Source organism: Mustela nigripes, chromosome 13 (assembly GCF_022355385.1).
Source record: "Mustela nigripes isolate SB6536 chromosome 13, MUSNIG.SB6536, whole genome shotgun sequence".
Lineage (NCBI taxonomy): Eukaryota > Metazoa > Chordata > Mammalia > Carnivora > Mustelidae > Mustela > Mustela nigripes.
The window spans coordinates 62951880-62976329 of record NC_081569.1 but is presented as its reverse complement, the minus strand read 5'-3'; the positions used below and the strand labels follow the sequence as shown (position 1 = coordinate 62976329).

Genomic DNA, 24450 nt, shown 5'->3' with positions numbered 1-24450 from the left:
AACAAGGAAAATTGGAAAATTAAAAAAGTGAATTTAATTTTAGCAGTATTTTCCAGAGTGCTTTTTATTTAAGTAGTTCTCACCAAAACTGGGAAAGAGGAAACATACAGCTACTTATTTATACTCTCTGATTAAAACTTCTATTTAAAGAAAATTTAAACCTACTCTCAGGCCAGTAGAAATCTGAAACCTGCAGAAAACATTAATTTATAAAGAACCAATGAGATGTTGACAAAAAGGAAAATAACTAAAAATCTTTAAAATTATGTAGTAAAAACACCAAGGCCTTTGCCCAAAATACATTTATAGTATCTCAAATAATCCCTACTATTCTTATACTATCTACAACATAAAAACTAGTCATTTTGATGGAAAGAAACTAAAGACAAGCTCTATGAAGAAGGGTGAACTTTTTTTTTTTTTAAAGTAAACTCTACCCCCAACATGGGACTTGAACTCACAACCCCAAGATCAAGAGTCACATATTCTATGGGCTGAAGCTACCCAGGCACCCAGAGTGAATTTCTATTTAAATCACGAATAGGGGCACCCGGCTGGCAGTAGGTAGAGCATGGAACTCTTGATCTTGGGGTCATGAGTTTGAGTCCCACATCTTTAAAAGTAAATAAATAAGTGACTAGTCAAAGGCAAGGTATAATCGTAATTCTCTAACAGAAATACCTTTTGTTTGCTGTGACTTAAAAAATAAAAAGGTATATTTCCTTATGTCCTAATAAGGAAAAAGTGCATGATTGTTTGAAATGTGACTGTAAATATTTTTCAAATAATTTTTATCAGTACCTCAGAAAATTAAAGGATTGTATAATTATTTTATTTAACAAAATACACTAAAGCAGACACTTGTAATATCAGTGAGAGGTTAATCATACATATTTGGGGAATACCAGGAAGAAAGCAATTATTACTAAAACAAATAACTGTAGTTTTTTTCTCAACTAAAAAGATACATGTTCTGGATATTTTTAACAAGTAATATACTCAGGGCACCTGTGGTATAAGTGGTATAAGTGGCTCAGTTGGTTAAGTGTCTGCCTTCAGCTCAGGTAATGAACCCAGGGTCCAGGGACTGAGCCCCCATCTGCTTCTCCCTCTCCTTTTGCCCTCCCCCACACCCTGCTCATGCGTGCTCTCTCAAATAAATAAATAAAATCTTAAAAAAAAAAAAATAAGGCATTCTTTTAAATTCCTACTTAAAGATTACTTAAACTGGTCAACACGAGAAACTTAAAATATCAGGTTATGCTGCTAACAGGGTCTTAATCTTCCCTTTATTTACTTTTAGCCACAGCTCTGCTTTTTTACTTCCCAAAAATTTTGTTTTAAAGATTTTATTTATTGGAGAGAGAGAGAGAGAGAGAGAGAGCTCGAGTGCATGAGCAGAGGGAGGGGCAAAGGGAGAAACAGACTCCCTGCTGAGCAAGGAGCAAGAACCCTGGGATCAGGACCTGCTTCAAAGGCAGACAGACCCTTAACCAACTGAGTCACTCAGGCGCTCCCCGTCCCCCGAAGAATTTCTCGATATGGAAGTACTTAGTCCAAAGAAAAAAAATTCTTCCTACACTATATAAGCAACTACTACTAAATATTAATCTCAATTATTTCTGAAGTATTTAAGAGCCTTCTAATAGCACAGCTTTATGTTTCTTTAAAGTAGTAAACACATATTACAAAAACCTGATTGCTAGAACCTCAAGCCAAAGTATGCTGATGATTCATGTTTAATCTAGACATACTTCTTTTCCTACAATCTCTCTAAATTAATACAGGAGAGTTTATGAATACCATAAAATAGGGGATCCAAAATATACTCAAATGGCCTATAGTGACCTTATAATAAAGTTAAAAGACTCATTTTGTAAAAATTTTACAATACTATTTTTTTTTAGTGGCATACCAGAGTTTCCCTTCACTCTTCTAAAAATACCATACTAACTGGGGGACCTGCAGATGAGGGTAACAAACAAAAGGGCTGGCCAAGCCTACAAGCCTATTTATCTTTATGGTTCTACCATTCTTCTTTAGACCACACTTAGTCTCACCCCTCATTACTGTCAAATTCACAAGATTCCTAAAGGACCCCAAGAAACCCAAGCTTCTCACTACAACTCAACCCCCACCATGCCTTTCTCTGCTAGACAGTGTTCCTATATGCCACACCTCTCCTGATCAGTGAGTACCTAAAAGGTTACTTCTACATGCCACTGCCTCTGAACCCTCACCTGTTTGTGGTATCAGCAAGTTTATTTGATAAACTAATATGGGATAATATTGCCAATAAAAGATAATAGCTTAAAGTTTCTCTTCCAGAGAATTTATGATTTTAAACAGATCATTTTAAAAAGAATTCCATAACACAGGAGAGACACAAAGTTTGGCATTGGCAATTCTCATACTACAGTCAACCACCTAATCTATCTATCTGTAATGTAGATTCAGTTACAATTTAACACAGTTTAAACTAAAAATTAATGTAGTCCTATACAACCAGTACTGACTATACGTCTGGCTTAGATATATACCTCATGAGAAATGTCAAATAAGTGAAAACTAAAACTACAACTGTATGGCTTTATCATAAGTCCTATATCTGTTAAATTTTCTCATTTTCAAAGCAGAGCAAATGACACTTTGTATTTAATCCAGTTAAAGTAGTCAGGTAATTTTTTTTTAATTTTTAAAAAATTTTAGGTAATCTCTATATACCTCTAATGTGGAGCTTGAACTCACAACCTCAAGATCAAGAGTTGCATGCTCTATCAACTGGGTCAAGCAGGTGCCCCTAAAATGGTCAGATAACTTTTTAACCTACCCAGAATAATTACTTGAGCATACCATATATGAGACCTTCTCAGAACATTTGCTATTTATGACTTAGTGTCTTTTCTGCTTTATGCTTTTCACAACAGCTTGGTAAGTTTCAAATATAATTACAGACTGTTTATTTCAAATTCTAACAAACCACTTTATTCTTTATTGCATTAATCCAAAGTACAGTCTCCTATGACCAAGATAATTTAATACCATTTCATTCAATCTGCAATTAATTCTATAGTTACAAGTCTAGAGCTTAGTACATCTTTCTGAACAACAGGTCCAAGTTATTATTTTTTAAACCAGAACTGTATAGATTTTGTTCTGCAATAATCTTGTGAAGAAACCTCTAGACCAGAAATCTCAAACATGAGAATAGTTAAATAAATTTGGGAGAGAAAAAATTTCCCCAATTCTTCATTTCTTAACAGTGGAAAAAGAATAGCATTACTAGCTCAAATGAAATGCTGGAAACATTATGTAGAATATTATAAAACATACCAATCCTATTTTTCTGTACAATCCTATTTGGAATTTCTATACAGCTACAAGTCCACAGAGATTAAAGACTATACCACTTAGAGCTCTTACAACCTTTCAACCCATACTGAGAAGAGTATGAAAAGAGCACAGGTACTGAATGAATGCAGAATTAAAACAATTTGGGGGAATTCTTGAAGACAAAATCTATTTACAATTTACAATCTATTTAATCTATTTAATAGATTTACTACCTATTTACAATTACAAAATCTATTTCCTTAACTCAGCTATCTATAAATCAAATTTTACTTAAAACGGTGCTTTATCAACTACCCAAAAAGGTCATTAAAATAGAGATAAAACCTACACCCGTCCAATAATTTACATTACTTTAAGTCACATATTTGGCCCTGTTCTTTAAACAAATAGGCTCAGCAAGTATTCAATATGCCCTCACCTTCACTTCCCATCCCCTATTCTTTTGGTCTTAGAAGACAAGTATGAGGTTCAAGTCAATCCTAAAAGACTGCTTCACCTAAGAGCTACTTTTGCCTTGACTTTCTTTATGACCTTGGGGGGGAATCTACCAAATGACAACTATAATGAAGTTGGCATGCTCTTGTTTATCACTGAAATTTAACCCCAGTATGCTAACATTAGTGAAGTCTTCTAAACTGAACCTAGAGAACTGAAAACCTTTGAGTTATAAACGTCAACTGATGTGTAACATGAACCATATTTTTAAAAAATTAATTTGACTAGTTAAAGGGGGGAAAAAAACCTATCAATGCCCCAAATTCTGCAAGATGGAAAACAAATTCTGAAAACACCAACAACCTCCTCATTTCTTCTCTTTAGGACAACTGGTCTGCAAGGTTAAAAGTGGGGGGCTATAAAACTAGCTTTAACTAGCAGTTTTCTTGCTTTTATAAGGATTACATTTGGACAACAAACGAAAATTAAAAACTTGGCAAAGAATGGGGAAACTGTATATAAAGAAATCTACAATCTGAAAACTACTAAGATAAATCTATCATTTAAACCACTAATTTGTATACCCATATTGGGCAGTAATCACTGTACCGCTTTATTGGCACTAGAAAAATAAATCCTTGCCTTGGAGGAACATTTACTAAGTACATTTCATTTCAGGATCTTAGGGCAGTTTACGAGCAGTATCTCTTTAGGCTTCCCTAAGGTACTCTAAAGTGCTTAACATCATTCACACATCCAGCCACCACTAGGGTGAGAAGTAAATAAACACGATTTACTTATGCAATTATTTACCACAGAATTCTAGTCAAGAATGAAAGAGTAAACATCCACATAGTCATTTAACACCCAGAGAAAGCGTCGAATACTACGGCCGGTAACATTCACCCTTAATTGACCACTACAGAAACCACAGGCCTTCCACATGGGCTGTCCTTTACTACCACTCTTGATTCGAGAAAGTAACAATGTCAACTCAACATTTTATCAGTACAGAAGATAAACAGAACTTGATGAAATTTCTAATTCCAGATCCTTAAAAGATGTTTATAAAAACTGAGAAAGAGCAACGCCCCCCTAAAAGCGCCCTACTAGAAAGAATAAAATACCGAAAACATTAGGTGGGCCAAGGTTAGAAAAGCTGATCTAACCCAATTACCGGGAGGGACCACAGGGTTTGGGACTAGGAACGCGAGATCGGGGTGGGGGTGGGTAGCAAAGTGAAATCTAACCCCAGAAATCACAACACAGGCCGCAGCCTGGGAGCTGAAGCTGGCGGGAAGTGAGCTCCCTTTCTGTTCCCAGGGGAAAGTCCAGAGAAGAGCGGCTCCACAAGGCGCACTTACAAGGCGCCAATAGTGCATGCCTACCAAGGCACCGGAGCCGCTGGAGAACCGGGTTAAGAAGGGGAGGAGACCCCGGCAGACGGCCCTGGAAGAGGAGGAGGACTAAGGTTGGAAGCAACGGCAGTGTCTGGACGAGGGGGATTACCTAACTGTGACGACAGAGAAGTGTCCTCAGGCTCCGGCGATGGTCCCGACTGCGCAATGTGTGGTGTCTTTCCCGCTTAGCCCGCAGCAGCAACAGAACCAGCTCCTTCAGCCAGTCGCCATTTCCCGCCTACCGACCTGCTGCACCGCACGGACAGAGACCCGGATGGAAAGCGGCCTCTCCGCGCAGGCGCCTTGACTTCCTCCTCCCCCTCCCGCCACAATTCCGCGTGGTGGGAGGGAAGGAATGCGGGAGGCCTCAGAGGCAAAAAAAAAAAAACAAAAAAAAAACCCACAACAAAAAACAAACAATTTTTACTTCCGTGAAGAGCGTTGGAGTTCCTGCCGCCAGAAGAAGCACACAAGCCAGATTCCCGACAAAAATTGAACGCAGGCCCCTGGGACCGAATGGAGGAACAAGGACAAAACCAATCAGGATACGCCAGGGCCTGGGGGTTATTTGTACTTTAGGGGCCTCCGTAGCTGGTTGTGTAGTGATTGCAGGGGGAGTAGGGAGTAAAGCGTTGGGAGTGAAGAGGCGGGGAACCGAAGGACGGTTTTTCCTCCCGCGGCTAACGGAACTGCTTAGGCAGGTGGGAGGGGGAGCGCGCCCTCGTCCCGGAGGCGGGGCTTAGGAACGCGTCGCTCACCCTGGCCGCTAGGGTTTAGTAACTCAGGCGCGCCAGGTGGGTGGAGCCAAGTGGGACCGGGTGGGACTAACGCCTTGGCGCGCTGGAGAAGGTAGCGTGCAGAGAGCGCTGCCCGAGGCCGTGGTGAGATGAGTCCTTCCATCTTTTCAGGGATCCCAGTGGCCCTTTAAAGGTCCTCTTTCCAACTCTCTGCCTAGAGAGCATTGCAGTCGCTTGTGGATCTGTCATACGACTTCAAACGATGTCGACGGTGGTTCTGCCAAGAAGTCTGATCATTCAGACAAATGGGTTCCTACCTGCATGCCTGGGTCTAAAGATTTAGCATCAGCCTCACGGGGTGAAAATGTGTCAATCCAAGCGTCCAGCCCTAGTAGAATATCAGAATACCAAGCGTAGTGGCTGGAAGAGTATCATCTGTTTACTAAAACTCCGGACCATTCACATTATTCAATCAAGAACTATTTATTGAAAAAACAGTATGAGGACCATACTAGATGCGAGGGATACAACAAGGCAGACACGGACCCTGCCTTCCCAGAGTTCACAGTCTATTGAAGGAGAGAGACATGTAAACAATTTAAATACAATGTGTTAGAATGACCACAAGAAGTTTTGACAGGCGTACAACTGGGGGTCTGGGAGGGCTTTCATGAGATGACATGAGGATTTGATGTTACAAAGGAAGGGTGTCGGATGGAAACAAATGGAAAAATCCAAAAATGAGATTGCATTGATCAGTTAGGGGAAAAGTTCTGTGAACCAGGGATACAGGAGTTGAGGGGAAGATAGTGGAGAGAGATGAGACGAAGGTTAGCAGAAAACCCTTGTGAATCTGGTTTTTCAAGGTGTGGAGCAGGTGGGTTGTCTCCTGAAAGCTTTATGTATTGCAGATCCAGAGTTCATTTGCACCCGGTATCTTCATAATACAAGAATGCTCTGAATGAGACATTGACTAACAGCGTGCAGAACTGGTATTAGTCCACAAAATAATAGATTACTGAAAAACTAATTGGAAATCAACAGTTACTGATTATCCAGTCTGTATCATGGAAAGCAATAGAATACAGACTAAACAATTACCCAATTGATTACCAAAATAATTTTTAAATTAGATAAAAATTGGAAATATTTCTGGGAAAAAAATGTTGCCAGTAGTAGTAACTTCCCAGTGTTCTCTCCTAAAACTTAATTATACTATTTATAAAATGCTTTTAAATGCAATTTGATTTTCCTAACAACTCTATGAAATAAGTAGAATAGGTGATATTAGTCCCCCAACTCTTCAGCTGAAACCATTGAAATTTTTTGATGGTGGGGATAGGGGAGAAAAAAGGAAAAACAGATGCCTATACAAAAAAATAATCCACTAGTTAAGAAACACAATCAGGAGTCAAGCTCTCCTTCTGCTCATTACACCATATCCAACTGTCTCCTGTGGCAATGTTGTTATTGTTAGATGTTAAGTTTAGTAAGGCTGCTGGTAGCAAGTTGAAATGTCTTTGCAATTTATTTAACATTTTAACAGCATTTTTTCACAGAGGATAACTGTATTATGTTCTGATTTTTACCTTTATTTACATCTAATAGTCTCTACTAGACAGTTTTCTGCAGTATCTAAGTGGATTGTTGTGAAGATCAAATGAGATTTATGGGAAACACTTAACAGGGTGTTTTCGTTGCTCCTTATCTGATGGTTGTTATTGTCATTAAGCTTCAGTAAAAATCTTGTCCAAGATTTTAGAATAAAATAAAGGTTTAAAAATATGAACTTTAAAAAAACTGAAGTGTGTTAAGATGCAAAGTGGTAGCCATAGGGGAAAAAATTAATGCAAAAACCTAGTGACATTCATCCTTTCTAAACTATATGTAACTATTACTATATGAAAACATTAATGAAATACGATGTTTACTAAGCAATGTAGAAGAAGTATCTTGGATATTCAACAGAATCCTTCAAAGAGACCCTTATTTCACAGTATATGGACTATATTTACCATTTATCTGATAAGGCATATGTACTTCACAATCCACTCCTATATTAATTCTCTATGAGATAAATTTTATCACTCTTACTACAACTCATTAAGGAAGTAATATAATAAATATTGAAATATCAGACTGCCATTTTGCTCTAATATTGCAGTGACTTGATGGCAATGATCAAGTGAAACATAACATTGTCAAAACTAAGCTCTTTTCTCTCAAACCTGCTTCTCTCTTAGTATTTTCCACCTTATAGAATGCAGTTTCTTTTTCATATTTCATCCTTTCTGTTTTAAGTGCAATAAACTAAACCTTGAAAATATATCTTGAATCCAAACACTTATCACCCCAGCCATCTCCCTAGGTCAAGAACCATCATCTCTGACCTGAAATACTCTAAGTCTTCCTGTTCCATTCTTGAACCTCCTTCAATCTAACACATACCCAAACTGATCATTTTAAACCTCTTTATAAATTTTCCATCACCCTTAAAATCTAAAATCCTTATTATGACACGTGAAGCCCTTCATTAGCTCACTCTTGGTTACCTTACTATATTCCCTACCTCTTGCTATTTGGATTCCCGCCATACCATCCAACTAACTGTTCTTTGAAAAAATATATTCCTGTATCAAGGATTTTGTATTTATTGTTTCTCTGCTTCTAATTCTCTTCCCCTAGACCTATGCTATTCAACAGCCCCTAGCCACAAGCCATGTGTGGCTACTGAGCACTTGAAATGTGGCAGTGTGACTGTAGAAATCAATTTTTAATTTTATTTCATTTTAATTAGTTTAAACTTTAAGATTTTATTTATTTTATTTATTTATTTGATAGACAGAGATTACAAGTAGACAGAGAGAGAGGAAGGGAAGTGGGCTCCCTGCTGAGCAGAGAGCCTGATGCAGGGCTCATTCCCAGAACCCCGGGATCATGACCCGAGCCGAGGGCAGAGGCCCTAACCCACTGAGCCACCCAAGTGCCCCTAATCAGCTTAAACTTTAAAATTAATACCTGCATAATTAATAGAGCTTCCATTTGGGATAATGAAACAGTTCTATCTAGAACTAGTTAATGGCGAAGGTTACATAATATTGTTAATGTACTTAATGCCATTGAATTGTATATTTTACATGTAAATGTACAATGATAAATTTTACTTTTTATGTGTATTTTACAATAAAAACAATTGCTTGTTGGTATTTCCCCAAAGAAGTTGAACTTAAGTCCACACAAATACCTACACATGAATGTCTATAGCAACTTTATTCGTAAATGCCAAAACTTGGATCACCCAAGATGTCCTTCAATAGGTGAATGGTAAACTGTGATATATCCATACAATGTAATAGTAATCAGCTAAAAGGAAATTTTAATGCATCTATGCATATGCATATGTTTAAATATGCATATACTTAAATATGCATATGCATAAATGCATATCTTAAGAAATCTTAAATGCATATTACTCAGTGGAAAAAGCCAATCTGAAAAGGCTATATGCTGTTTGATTATAATCATATGATATTCTGAAAAAGATAAAACTATGGAGACAGTAAAAAGGTCAGTGGCTGCCAGGGTAGGGGTAAGGAAGGAGTTAAGTGGAACACATGGGATTTTTAGGACAGTTAAACTAATCTGCATACTATAATGATAGATACACATCATTATACATTTGTCCAAACCCACATAGAATTTACAATACCAAATATGAATCTTAATGTAAACTGACTTTGGTTGATAATTTGTACAGTCGTTGGTTTATCAATCTTAACAAATAATTTTACACTGCTGCAGGAAGCTGTGTGTGTGTGCACATATACACATGCGTATGCAGGAATGGAGTATGTGGGGATTCTCTACTTTCTACTTAATTTAGCTGTGAACCTGAAACTGCCCTAAAAAGTAAAGTCTATTGAAAAAATGTAATACTTGTTTCAGTTATTGGAAAACTTTTAAGTATGCATGGAACATAAGTATTGTGAACATACTCAAACATAAATTTTAATAATGCTAAATACCAATCAAATATTTCCAATGACAATTTAGTGTCCAAACTGAGATGTACTATAAATGTAAAATATATACTAGATTTCAGATTAGTTCAAAAGAAAATATAAAATGTCTCATTAGCAGTATTCTATGTTGATTACCTATTAAAACGGTAATATTTTGGATATATTGGTTAAATATAAAAATTTCACCAGTTTTTTAAAATCCAGTTACTAGGAAGAGGGAGAGGAAGTGAGGAAGAGGAAGGGAGAGAGAGGGAGGGAAGAGCCAGGGAGGGAAAATAAATAAAAATAAAATAAAAATAAAATGTGGTTACTGGATGGGCGCCTGGGTGGCTCAGTGGGTTAAGCCGCTGCCTTCGGCTCAGGTCATGATCTCGGGGTCCTGGGATCGAGTCCTGCGTCGGGCTCTCTGCTCGGCAGGGAGCCTGCTTCCTCCTCTCTCTCTCTGCCTGCCTCTCTGCCTACTTGTGATGTCTCTCTGTCAAATAAATAAATAAATAAATAAATAAATAAATAAATAAAATCTTTAAAAAAAAATGTGGTTACTGGAAAATTTAAAATTACATAGGTAGCTTGTTGTATATTTCTATTGGATAGTGTTGCACAGGATATTCACGTGGCTTGTTCTCTTACCACGTGATGATCCTATCTAAAATAGCAGCCCTTAGGGACACTTGGGTGGCTCAGTCAGTTAAATGTCCAGTTCTCGATTTCAGCTCTGGTAATGATCTCACGGTTGTGGGATTAAGCCCTGCATCAGGCTCTGCACTCAGCAAGGGGTCTGCTGGAGATTATCTCCCTCTGCTCTTCCCCCTGCTTGCATTCTCTCTCCCACTCTCTAAAATAAGTAAAATCTTTCAAAATAGCACTCCTCCATCACTATTCCTTTATTCTGACTTTTCTTTTGAATTTATCAATATGAGTATAGGAAATAATGATCTCTCCCTCTGGCATATAAGTTCCATGAAAGCAGAGACTTTATCACTGTTGTAACCCTAGTACTCAAAACGATTCTCCATATATATTAGGTAAGCAATAACTAATTGAAAGAATGATCATTGTTCTTTCATAATGGAATCTTTAGGCTTATGTGTTAGGGGGTGGGGTGGACATCTTGAGCACTCACCAAATATTGAATGAACCCCAAATCCACATTTCTGGGTATCTCAACATTTAACCCTCTATTTTCAAATACCTAAAGTACATTTGTATGTCTTCACAGTCATTCTACCACCATTGCAATTTGCAATTAAGCCCAACCAATGAATTTTTCATTTCAATTATTATACTTTGCAGGTCTAGAATTTCCATTAGGTTTTTTATAATTTTCATTTCTGTGCTGAGATCCTCTATTTGTTCACTCATTTAAAACATTTTCATCTGGGGTGCCTGGGTGGCTCAGTGGGTTAAATCCTCTGCCTTCAGCTCAGGTCATGATCCCAGGGTGCTGGGATGGAGCCCCGCATTGGGCTCTCTGCTCAGCCAGAAGCCTGCTTCCTCCTCTCTCTCTGTCTACCTCTCTGCCTGCTTGTGATCTCTGTCTGTCAAATAAATAAAATCTTTAAAAAATAAAAAATAAAACATTTCCATTTGATTTTTAAACATAAATTTTAAAACCTATATTAACATAACAATAACCATCTAATTTTGTTAGCTATGGAACACATTTCAAGTATTTGTCTAGTAACATTTTATTGAGTATTGGACATTGTATATATGTTATACAGGTTCTGGATTCTGTTATCTTCTGAAAAGTGATGATTCTTGTTTTAGGAGATTCTTCAGTTAGTGAGTAATCATTTAAACAACTACAGGCTCGGTTTTACACTTTGTTACTAGTTTTTATCTATGAGAAGCCCAAGGACTTTCATTAAGTTCTAACTTGGCAGGCAGGACTCAATCTCCATATAATCTCTCTTATAACCTTGTCAGAGCATGTTTGGGCAGGTCTATGAAGTTCTTACACTATGGCATGGTCTTTACTCCCAAGGTACAACCTTTCTAATGTTTCAGCCTGATGCCACAACTGTTATAATCTCTACCTTGGCAGGCCCGGAAACTTGGTACCCTGACTACTGCTTTTAGGCCAACACTTCTTGACCTCTAGTATCTACATTCCATTCTCAACTCTGTGGCAACTGCTATCTGGTAAGCATTAGGTGGTCTTGCTCTAATTATGTATAGCTCAGCCCTCAGCCATGGATTTGTGGACATCCCCAAGGATTTCTCAGGTTACCTCTTTGTATAGTTTCCTCTTGATGCTCACCCCATTGATTCCAACCATTTAACTCTCTCTTGATGCCCACACCATTGATTCTAGCTGCTTCAGCTGCTCTCCACCATGATTTCTGTCTTCTCAGCTCAGCCTTTTGACACCACAAGAAGCTGGGTGATTGTGGGGGTCAACTGCTTAATTTCCCTTATTTCTAAAGTTTCAGTTTTGTGCTACCCCAAAACAGTCACTTCATATATACTGTCCAGTTTCATAGTTGCTACTAATTCAGGAGAGCTAGTCAAATTACTCAGTCATAGCCAGAAACAAAAGTCTCCCTTCCCTCAGATTGTTTGGGAGTGTTATTAAGGATAGAGGAGCAACTGCTCGCAAGTGACCAACTAAGAAAATATGAGCTGCTGGAAGTCATGGTTAGAGGTTTGAGGGGAAAGCTGGGTCTATATGAAAGAAAATAACAAGCAGAGGCAGAAATGGGAGTTGATGAAACAAAGTGAGCAGCATTTAATTGTGTCAACTGTCCACAGATCCAGGAGATTCCTGTCCTTAATGCCATTTGCTCACATGGGCCATTAAATTTCCCCCTTTCTTTGGGATAGTTGTTTAATTTTCATTTGGAACCCTTAGTGAGGAGAGTCTTAAAAGGAATTGGATATAGCCCAATTGAAAGTGAATATTGATGTGAAGACTCAATAACCTAGATGTTGGGAATATGTCACACAGTTTGATTATCTTACTGAAACTACAGGGTCACACATGTATGTAAAGGAACAGAAGTTTCCAAGGCTGGCTATTATGGGAAGTAACTATTCCCCTCAATAACTATGCAGTTTTTGTTTTATTTTTTCTTCTTGCAGATTCTCTTTCCTCATTCTAGCAAATTTTGTTACAGGCATATACAGGACAAGTAAAAAAGGCACACAATCTTGAGATTTTTTAAAGATAAAGTTACATATTTTAGAAATGATTTTGAAGTCATATTTACATTTCCCCAGAATCATCCCTCCACGTATACTTCATTTTACATTTTCTCTTTATGGGTCAGTAGCAAGTGACCTGAACTTACAAGCTTCTGCCTCCCATATCCTTTCCATACCTCTTCAGTCACATTTCTCTCTCCTTGCTCATGATACTCTAGCTTCACAATTATAATGTTTCAGTTAAGTGGAAACCTAATTATTTAGAAACTTAGACACCTTGAAGCCTTGGAACTTTGCTTTATTTTTTAATAGTTCTTATCATTATTTAAAACTAACTGGTTCATGTAATTACTTATATATTGTCTGACAGCTCCCAACTTCAAAGCTCCATCAGAACAGAAACCTGGTCTATCTTATCCATTACAGTATTATTATGTAAGACAATGCTGGGCACATAGGAAGCATTCAGCATTTGTTAAATATACTAGCACTACAATAAACAACCCCAATATAAATCTTTCTGCCATTCTCATTTAGCTTAGCCTAAAATGTATTCTAAATTTGCTCAAATTTTAGTGTTAAAGTGTAGCTATTTGCATCACATGAGTGTGATATGTGTATATGTATCAGAATCAGCAAAATAGTAAAACAAGTTTAATTTTAATTTATTAGAACCCAGTAAGTGATGATTTTAAAAGCAGAGTTTCCATCAAATTAACACTTAATTCCGGGCAAAAATACATGTAAAAAACCTAAATCTTAAGGCAGAAGTAAAATATTATAAAAACCGGCATGTCTATTACAGACTGTAGAATGTCAGAATTTTAAGAGATTCACATAGTATTTTATAGCACTAAAATGTTAATACAGTCAGAAATATTATCAATTGGTCCAAGATTTCTGTTTATAAAATGTATAGATTAATTAAAGAAATTTTGTTGTATAAGTAATAGCTACCATATAATTAAGTGATTGTTTTTATGACAAACGAAGGCAGGAAATTTCATGGTTTTCATTTGTAAAGATTTTACAGTATTAAATATAAAGTATTACTAGAAGTATGTTTTAGATTCATCTTCCCACCCTAATACCCAAATAGTGTACATCAATTCCCTTTAACTCCATTTTTTAAAATTCTGTGAATTAGCATACCTATTCATTATAGGCCTGAGTACACTCAGCAAAGGCATGAATTGCTTACTTTGATTTGGTAGAAATAATAATTTTAGTAAATCACTATCTTTTCCTGGTTAGTAAATAATTTCAAACTGAAGTCCAAGAATTTTTGCACCACTAATAAGTGAACACCTTTTTTACCTCTTTAAATCTGAATTTTTTACTAGAACCTGAGCACAAAGTGAGGGGTGGTGGTGGATTTCATGTTTATGTACAATTAACAGAAGTCTTTCTGAAAAAGCAGAGTTAACAACCTTAAATTTCTCCTTATGATCAAACCTTTTATTTTGTGGTGGGGGAGAAAATTTAAAAGATTTAAATCCAAAAGCAGGGATTAACTATAACTAGCTTATGCATTTTATGGAATAGTGTCAGAAAAGACAAATGGATTTAAAATAATTTTGTAAGTCTAGCAAATATGAGGTTTATGGGTTCTTAACATATTAATTACAAAGATTCTTCATCTTTATTACAAACTTTTAAGCTATTTTAATAAAATGGCTGTAGACCTCACTGTACTTCTACCTATCTGTGCATTAATAAAAACCTGTTAAAACTCCTTATTTAGTACTTCTGAAAAATTCTAGTCAAATAAGATCACTATAACTACCAGAGAAGCTTTGAAATACTGATTACAGATTCATTTCAAAGTTGATTTATCTTCTTTCAGAATCTGGCATTTAAATAATGAATATTTTCACCAACGTGGACTCTGAAAATATAAAAATTTTAGCCAATGACAGTTAAACAGTACTAGTATGATGCGGAAAAAATAAAAATTGAAAGTATATTGTCAATCATGCATTTCACAATTTCATGAATTAAGTAAGGTATAACTCATAAATATGTCTTTGTAGGTTACCTCAACTTCCATCAAGCACCAGCTGAAAGCTAATCTGCCGGAACACATCAGCACTCTATAAAATAAAAGAAGTAGGGGAGGGAAATGATTTTGCACACATGCTGCCCAGTGTTTGGCTTTCAGGTTCCAACCCCTCTTTTATGTAACTATTCTAGGTATAACTCCATGAAAAGCATGAGATGAGGGGTAGATAGAACAGAACAGTTGTTGGGCTAGCAAGAATATATTAGTGAATAAAAAGTTTTTCATCTGAGTAACTGTTCTCACTGGGGTTATGCTATGTGCAACATATAAACTGTACAACCAATTTTTCCTATCTGTTCATTTGTGGAAAGAATTGGGCTCAATAAAATATAAAATATATATTAGTTCATTTTAAACGCAAAGATTACAGTTTTGCTTATTTTGTTTTTGGCTCAACTGTAATACAACCAAAAAAATCTCTGCTTTAATAATACAATATGAAAAAGTTCACCTATGTACATGGGTACATTTCTTCATTAAAGTTTTTCCTTAAATCTATCTCATGTATCTTTACAACTGATCTTTACAACAAAAGTCAAAAACAACAAAGTAGAAATGATTCCATTTTACAGCACTTTAGGTTTTCTGAAGTTTTCCTTTAGGGCTTAAAGAACATCATTGAAACGTTGCTTTCCATAGTCTGCAGGATCCATCTGAAGTTCTCGTTCTTCATCATCTGTAAGGGAAACAGTTATGTATCAAGAACATTTATTTTAAAAATTATTTGCAGAAAACCAATTAAACAATGCCTCAGTTTTTTTTCTTGGTCTTAGGGTAGATTTCTGCTTGTTATTTTATGCCTTCTAAAAAGCATTCTATTTCTTAGTAGCTTAGCTTAACAGTGAAAAGTCTGTCTTCCAGTATATTGGAAGATTACTTAATTTTTTTTAAAAGATTTTATTTATTTATTTATTTGACAGAGAGAAAGATCACAAGTAGGCAGAGAGGCAGGCAGAGAGAGGGGAAGCAGGCTCCCTGCTGAGCAGAGAGCCCGATTCAGGGCTCAGTCCCAGGACACTGAGATCATGACCTGAGCTGAGCCGAAGGCATAGGCTTAACCCACTGAGCCACCCAGGTGCCCCGAAGATTACTTAATTTTAATAAATCTTGATGGTAGTCAGATATGTAATTAGAAAGAAGTAGAGCTAGATATAGTTAGCAAAACTTCAGGAACCCACAAGTATATTATTTCCACTAGATGAAGTAGTCCTTTAAAGTTTTGGTAGAAACCATTCTGTATACATTTTCATGCCTTTAAAAAACAGCTTTTTTTTTTTCTAATTACAAAATGAATCCATACTCATCACATAAGAATTAGAAAATAAATGATAGGAAAATAAAAATCACTCAGAATCCCAGTACTTAACATTATAGTGAACTTCTCTGCTCCTCTGCAAAGAGCTTACCAGCAACTTCTTAAGTGAAATATACTAACCAAAACTTAACTTTTTCTTTATCAAAAAGAAAAAAATTATTACATAATATTGTTAGTAAGACCCTCAAGGCCACTATGAGTAACTATATTAAGCAACTCCTTATAATACCTTGGAGTTTGACTTATTTAAGCCATTGACAGGTTTTTCTGGGTTGTTCTTGGTTATCACCTGTCACTCCACATTACTGTTAGCTTATCTGCCAGTAGCAATCCCTATCTAATTTTGTTATAAACTACAGGTTTTGAAATAAGACTGTTCAGAACACAAAATTTATGTTAGAACAAGAATGAAAAGTATTTAATCAAAGCAAAAGGCTTCTTTCTTAGTATAAGGCTTTAATGACATATTTAATAACATGTTTTGGTTCCTCCACAGCCTTAAAACATGATTTTTCATACTTTCTGGTCGACAGTTACAACTACCCAACAGGTGGCTCAGTTGGTTGAGCAACTGCCTTCGGCTCAGATCATGATCCTGGAGTCCTGGGATCAAGTCCCTCAACGGGCTCCCTGCTTGGGAAGGAGTCTGCTTCTCCCTCTGACTTTCCCCGTCTTGTGCTCTCTCTCTCCCTCTCAAATAAATAAATAAATAAAATAAAAAACCAACTACCCAACAGCTTAGTTTTTGATAGACTGAGGTGATACTATCATAATTGTCTGGAAATATAATTTCATATGATTTAAAGAGTTATAGGTTAGAATTCAAATTCACGTGTATACTGTAACTTTCTGAAATCTGTTCTTTTAGATTTGGTAAGTTTTCTATTCTCAGCTTCTCTAGCATATCCTATAGTAAAATTTTGTCCAAGAAAGATGCCATATGGTGTATGTAGTATGTATGAACTTCACATAATCATGTGTTATTTCTTCTTTATGTTTATTCATAAAAAAATGCCAAATAAATGAACTCTTTTTTCCTTCCAATAACTTTCCTGTTAAACTTATAGAAATTCTCACATAGAATTGTAGGCGACCATTTTGCATCATAAACTAACAAAATGATCTCACATCTCCAATAGGTAATCCACTAGGTATGATAAGCTCAAATCTTTTACAAGTAAAGGCTGAAATTGTATCCATAAACACATCCGTATTTTGAAAATATGCTAATCAATCTCTTATCATAGAACTCTTTATACTTTAAAAATTACTTTTTTTTTTTTTTAGTATATGTGCTGCCGAAGCGAGCACTTTTTTTTTTTTTTTAAAGATTTTATTTACTTATATGACAGAGAACATAAGCACCGGGAGCCACAGGCAGAGGGAAAAGGAGAAGCAGCCTCTCCCCTGCCCTTTGCCTCCGGTGGAGCAAGGAGCCAGATGTGGAACTGGATCCCAGTACCCTGGTACCATGACCTGAGCCCAATGCAGGCGCTTAAAAGACTGAGCCACCCTGGTGCCCCAAAATTATCTTTGGTTTTAAAAGAAAAATAGGTTAGGGAGCCTGGATGGCTCTGTGGGTTAAAGCCTCTGCCTTCAGCTCAGGTCATGATCCCAGAGTCCTGGGATCCAGCCCCACACAGCTCCCTGCTGAGCAGAGAGTCTGCTTACTCCTCTCTCTGCCTGCTTCTCTGCCTACTTGTGATCTCTATCTGTCAAATAAATAAATAAAATCTTTAAAAAAAAAAGAAAGAAAGAAAAAGAAAATAGGGACACATGGGTGGCTCAGTGGTTAAGCATCTGCCTTCAGCTCAGGTCATGATCGCAGGGTCCTAGGATCTAGTCCTGAGTTCAGTGCCCTGCTCCGCGGGAAGCCTGCCTCTCTCTCTGCCTGTCACTCTCCGTGCTTGTATGTGAGCTCTCTCTGACAAATAAATAAAATCTTTTGGAAAAAAATAAATAAATTAAATAAAATAAAAGGAAAATAGTCATTGGCACCTCTCCAGAAAGCTCTCCTTAGGATCTATGTTATAGGACATCACGTTATGGCTATAAATACATCTTTCAGGGCTTCAGTAATTAAACAAAGATTTAATCACTGGAGAGCAGCGGGGAAAGCAGCTATACAAAAGAGAATTCCTAGAAATTTAACAGGAAAGTTACTAAAAGGAAAAAGGAGATATGCTGGAGGATGTTTAAGTGGCTGATTATAAAGAGAAAATAAGAGCAAAACTCTAGGAATAGAAAAACTGAATTCTAGTCCTGACCCAGGCACTTATGAACAAACCTGAGCTAGTTTCCAAATCTCTTTAGACCTTTAATTACCTTCTCAGTAGAGTACAGATAGCAACTGTTTTTCCTATCTCAAAATAAAATAGTGCATATGAAGGTAGTCTTTACTGCCTTCATTTACTTCCAAAGTCGTCTATAAATATAAAGAGTTTGTTGATTCTATTAAGTTATGCTTTAAATCAAATTTTAATATGGTGCCTTCACATTATTTTTTAAAATTCCACAGGACTTTTAGAATTTTTCTTACATTGAACTATTATTTATGTTAACTAGAGTACATTTTCAGCGTAGCTATTTTAACCAAAATTCAAATTTCTATTCACAAACTTTTTGCATGTATTTGTAAAGTCTGATGAAATTACCTTACCAAATCTGATACAGATTAGAGAACCACTAAATATAATTGTATTTTATTTCATTTTACAAAGCAGCAACATCTATAAATACTTCATTAACATAAATACTTCATTAACAACAAAATGACTATTAAAGGAAACAGAAAAACATTCATAATTTATTAAATAATTCCTAAATTCCCTCTGAAGTCAAGAAACGACCACCTCCATAAAGCAAGCTATACCAAGCAAGAATATCTTGGGGTAATAAGGCAGTGAGACTCCACTAAAATGTACAAATTAATCCACAGGCCAAAGTGCAGTTATCCTCTAAAGCAGGCAATCCAAAGAAAAATATTCTGTTTGCTTTTACTTCTTAAAAATTATTATTCAACAAACACGTAGTGCTTGCAGTGCAGAAGACTTGTCCTAAGTACTGAACAAATATGTGAATCATATAATCCACACAACAACAGGTAAGTATATCCCTATTCTACAGATAAGGATATTGAGGTATAGAGGTTAGGTTATTCACAAGGTCATAGAGCTCATAAGTGGTGGAGCTACGATCAAATCCAGTCAATTTGGCTCCAGAATCCAAGCACTTAAGCATTATGTTAAGCTTCCTTCCACAAATATACCCTGTTATATGCAGGTCATATTCTACTAAGCAAACTTGGGACTTCTATGGGATTAAAAATAAGAGTAAAGAGAATTTGCAAACTTCCATCCCCTTATTACAATAAGATGAATTAAAAGACATATCCATCAGATGTATACAGTTTCCAGAGTTAATCTATTCACTGGGTCACTTAAAAGCAGGAAAAAGAATGTCTTACACTAAAGCAAATAAAGTAATATTTCTTTAATTTTTTTTTTGAAGAATGCTTCATGAAAACAGGAATTAAAAAATCAAAATAAACCAGGATTATAAACACAGGAAAAACAGGCTTCATTTAATTCTACAAGGAAACACTCTACAGGTAGTACTGTCCCAAAGGATCAATACATATGAACAAGCATCAGAGGTAAAACTGGAATCCTCTAGCTCTCTAATGGCAGAGATCATGCCAAAATCTCCTTTCATAATCTAGAATTTGTGGCACCAAAGCTAGAATGTCCTTAGCTGAATCCAGAATCTCAGTACCACAATTGGAATCCTCTTAAAAACCCAACAGACTGAGAAAAAACTACTTCTAATATTAGAAAAAGCAGAAAAGAGCCCCTAATGCTAGAACTTTAGTAGTATTTCTGAAGTGCATATTTCAGTTTTTTTAAATTGAAGTATAGTTGATAAAATGTTCCATTAGTTTCAGGTGTACCACATAGTGATTCCACAAGTCCACACATTATTCTAGGTTCACCACAAAGTGTAGGAGCCATCTGTTACTATCATGTTTCAATTTTTGATATCTCTCTAGCTGCAGTCTCCATGGTGGTAGTGAAGTTTCCACTTTCTCTCCTGGGTTTGGAGGAAGGTGTGTTTCAAATCTGAAACACATTTTTCATTTTTCCACGATACCTGTTGTTCAATATAGTCCTTCCACTGTGAATGTGACCACAGAATTTTTGAATTGAGAAGGACCATCTATTGTAGCTCAACACTCACATTACAGATGAAGAACTGTGGCCCACAGAGTTTAAGTGACTTGATAAGCAATACACAGCTGGTCTCCTAACTCAGAATAATGCCTATTTCTTAGAAAAGAAATTCCTTCTATTCTACTGCCTGCTTTGGCTACAAATGCAAACTGGCCTGGAAATCCAACCACTATTTCTACATTAAAACTACGAAGAAATGCTTTTAAATTCTAAATATTCTTTTTTTTTTAAATAAACATATAATGTATTTTTATCCCCAGGGGTACAGGTCTGTGAATTGCCAGGTTTACACACTTTACAGCACTCACCATAGCACATACCTTCCCCAATGTCCATAACCTCACCCCCCTACCAACCCCCCTCCCCCCAGCAACCCTCAGTTTGTTTTGTGAGATTAAGAGTCACTTATGGGGGGCGCCTGGGTGGCTCAGTTGGTTGGACGACTGCTTTCAACTCAGGTCATGATCCTGGAGTCCTGGGATCGAGTCCCGCATCGGGCTCCCAGCTCCATGGGGAGTCTGCTTCTCACTCTGACCTTTACCTTGCTCATGCTCTCTCTCACTGTCTCTCTCTCAAATAAATAAATAAAATATATTTTTTTAAATTTTTTAAAGATTTTGTTTATTTATTTGACAGACAGAGATCACAAGTAGGCAGAGAGGCAGGCAGAGAGAGAGGAGGAAGCAGGCTCCCTGCTGAGCAGAGAGCCCGATGTGGGGCTCAATCCCAGAACCCTGGGATCATGACCTGAGCCGAAGGCAGAGGCTTTAACCCACTGAGCCACCCAGGCGCCCCTAAATAAATAAAATCTTAAAAAAAAAAAAAGAGTCATTTATGGTTTGAAATTCTAAATATTCTAACTTAACAATAAACATTAAGAATCCAAATTATTGATAAACAAGGGAACACCTATAATTTCCCCTTCCCACTTTTTGGACAGTTAATACTACACCTAAAGAATCCCCGAAAGCATGTTTAAAATTATTTGGGTCTACAATATTCTTTTTTAGTCAGTTCACTCAAACTTATCCCTCTTCATTTGCTGCAGCTGATGTTCTTGAATCCTTGTTCCCTATGATAAAGGTATCCCATCCTCCTGCTGCTGTAATCTAGTGAACCCCAAAATAGGATCAAAAAAAAGTTAGGTTGGGGCACCTGGATGGCTCAGTGGGTTAAAGCCTTTGCCTTCAGCTCAGGTCATGATCCCAGGGTCCTGAGATCGAGCCCCACATCAGGCTCCCTGCTCAGCGGGGAGCCCGCTTCCTTCTCTCTCTCTCTGCCTGCCTCTCTGCTTACTTGTGATCTGTCTGTCAAATAAATAAATAAAATCTTAAAAAAAAAAAAAGTGGCAACCCCCAGGTCAAGTAAGCTTCACCTGAAAATGAGAAAACCCTAAAATTTAACAACCCCCTCCCTACTTCATGAGAGTATCATCTTAGGTTATTTCCTCATATTCCTTAGACCTGGTGCATTTATTTCCTTGTGGAAGGAAAAGCAGCAGAGCAGCATTAGGGTACTGGAGACCTAACATGGCAATGAGAACTAGGGGTGAGAGAAGGAGAAGGGTACAGGAGAGAGAGAGAGAGAGAGAGAGAGGACACTGAAGATAAATGTACTTACTATGGATAAAAGCCATACAAAATAACTGAAATTTTGTGACAAAAGTCATTAACTTTAAGATACCCTAAAACATAAGAAATGCTTTTCAATTATAGTTGAAATTATTTGCTCTAATAAAAACCTCAAAATTATCCAGTGACATGATAGACAGCAGCTCTTATGAATGAAAACTAGACAAAGTATAAACTAAGTTTGTAAGACCAGACGTTAAAAGGTTATTATTCTAGTCACAGTTATAAAATAAAAAGTCAATGAAAAAGCATAAAATTATCAGTTAACATTTACTCAGGGCCCTATGTATGCTAAGTACTTTGTGAGGGGTAGATGGGTGAAGGTGAAGGCAGAAAAGGATAAAAACAAAATACAAGGCAAAAGAAATGAAAATTCCTGCCCTCTAAGAGCTTACAATCTAACTGGTGATATAATGTACATGCACGAAAATGCCTGGAAACAATGTTATAAATAACTGCAAAAAAATATAATCCAGGCAAATCACAAAGCAATAAGAAAAAAAATGGTAGAATTTATGAAAAATGGATATTATAGAAAAGGTGGTGTAATTTATTCAAACAGTGTTTGAGTTCTCATTAATGCATCCTTAAATAATTCCTAGAATGATTATTATCTCTTTCTATTTACAACAACCATTCTTCCAAAACTAGAATGTACTATTGAAACAATGCCTGCATGGAAGACTGAGTCTCTAATTTCCCTTTTTCTATTAACTACGCAGTATTCTAGGAAAACTATATTTTGAGTTTTTATAAAAACAACCCTTGTCATGAACCTAAATAACATCTGATTACTTTAAAAAGAGTAAAGGAAGAAAAAAAAGAGTTAAGGAAATCAAAACAGTTTACATTGGAAAATATTTCATGCATCACTTTATAAAATCAAATACGTCAGACATTATATTCATGATCAATTCTTACAGAAAACAGAAAAAGTTCCACAAATACTACTAAATGATATTAGCAGGCAAAAAACAAGCCTAAAAACTTGGAATAATACAACATACTCTGATACGCATGCATGGGGAGGGCTGCATGCACACAGGTAAATTCTGAACTTTTAATAACTTAAAAGCTCAGAAGTTACACAGTTAACAAGGTAAATGCGTTGAATCTGTGTATTAAACATAAAGCAGACAAATCTTTACAAACCATTAAAAATAAATTTTCAGCTGCTCAGAAAAAATTTCAGAAACAGCCTTCCTATACTGAATCAGTAGTGAAATCATCTTCATTGTGGAGGAGACCATTACTTTTGGGGCTTCCCTTATAACAAAAAGGTTGTCTGGTCTATATTTGTACCTGGAATAATGAAATGTTTTCAAATGAGAAGTTGGAAAAGAATTATTTACTGGGAGTATTTGCCTCAGATTAACTCTAGAGCTATTTCAAGCAATTTAAATCTAAAATTTCTGAATATTCTTGAGTTTCAAATTGTATCAATAATATATGCAAGATAACTAAAATGAAAATACTTAAATAAAATAATTAAGATTTATAAATATGACTATCATAAAATTGTTTTCAAAATAAAACTGAAAAACCACAGAGGATCTCTTTGTATTAGGATTGTAATGCCACTAGGAAGTGGGAAAAATTCTACACAAATTCAACCAAAAAATTTAGAGGTGGTTTTCACGGTCACAGCATGGAGGCCAGGCCCACGCTCACCTTGGACGTCTTCCTCTCCACCATCACCATCTTCTTCCTCATTGTAAGCCAGCTCAGCCTGCTTGTCTGCCTCGTACTCACCTACGTTACCATCATCCCCATTATAATCCGCCAGTTTAGAGCCATGCTGCGGATCAACAGGGGATTCATTCTCATCAAAGAATCGGCCTGTGAAGTAGGTAGAGGATTAATTCAAGAGTAAAGAGAGAAGAAAAGAAGGGACCTACACTGGAGGCAGACCAGAAAGTAGACAAGTGAAACCTGGCAACTTTGAGGGTACGGGTTATAAAAAAGATAAATTTTGTGAAAGTTATCCAAGACAAAAAAAGAAATAAGAATGAAGATTGAAAACTTTTTTAAAAATAATTTCTCTTTTGTGTTAATTTTAGTACTTGCTACTTAAGGTTTGAATATTTTCAGGGCTGTTTTCCTAGTAACTGACAACTT

General features: G+C 36.4%; 2 protein-coding genes across 4 annotated transcripts in view; both read right to left on the bottom strand.

Moving 5' to 3' along the window:
- The window catches only part of CTDSPL2 (CTD small phosphatase like 2), an 83334-nt gene extending 77454 nt beyond the window's left edge, over positions 1-5880 (bottom strand). Inside the window, exon 1 of one of the 2 annotated variants that reach the window (XM_059372718.1) lies at positions 5299-5880. The gene's annotated coding sequence lies outside the window, so the exon portion shown is untranslated. The remainder of the gene's footprint in view (positions 1-5298) is intronic. The other variant, XM_059372717.1, reaches the window with a different exon arrangement.
- Positions 5881-13744: 7864 nt separating this feature from the next.
- GOLM2 (golgi membrane protein 2) overlaps positions 13745-24450 on the bottom strand; it is a 105231-nt gene continuing 94525 nt past the window's right edge. The window contains exons 9-10 of one of the 2 annotated variants that reach the window (XM_059372715.1): positions 24004-24171; positions 13745-15833 (exon numbers count right to left, since the gene is read on the bottom strand). In XM_059372715.1, coding sequence (XP_059228698.1) covers positions 15763-15833; positions 24004-24171 — 239 coding nt within the window. In that variant the 3' untranslated portion in view covers positions 13745-15762. The remainder of the gene's footprint in view (positions 15834-24003; positions 24172-24450) is intronic. The other variant, XM_059372716.1, reaches the window with a different exon arrangement.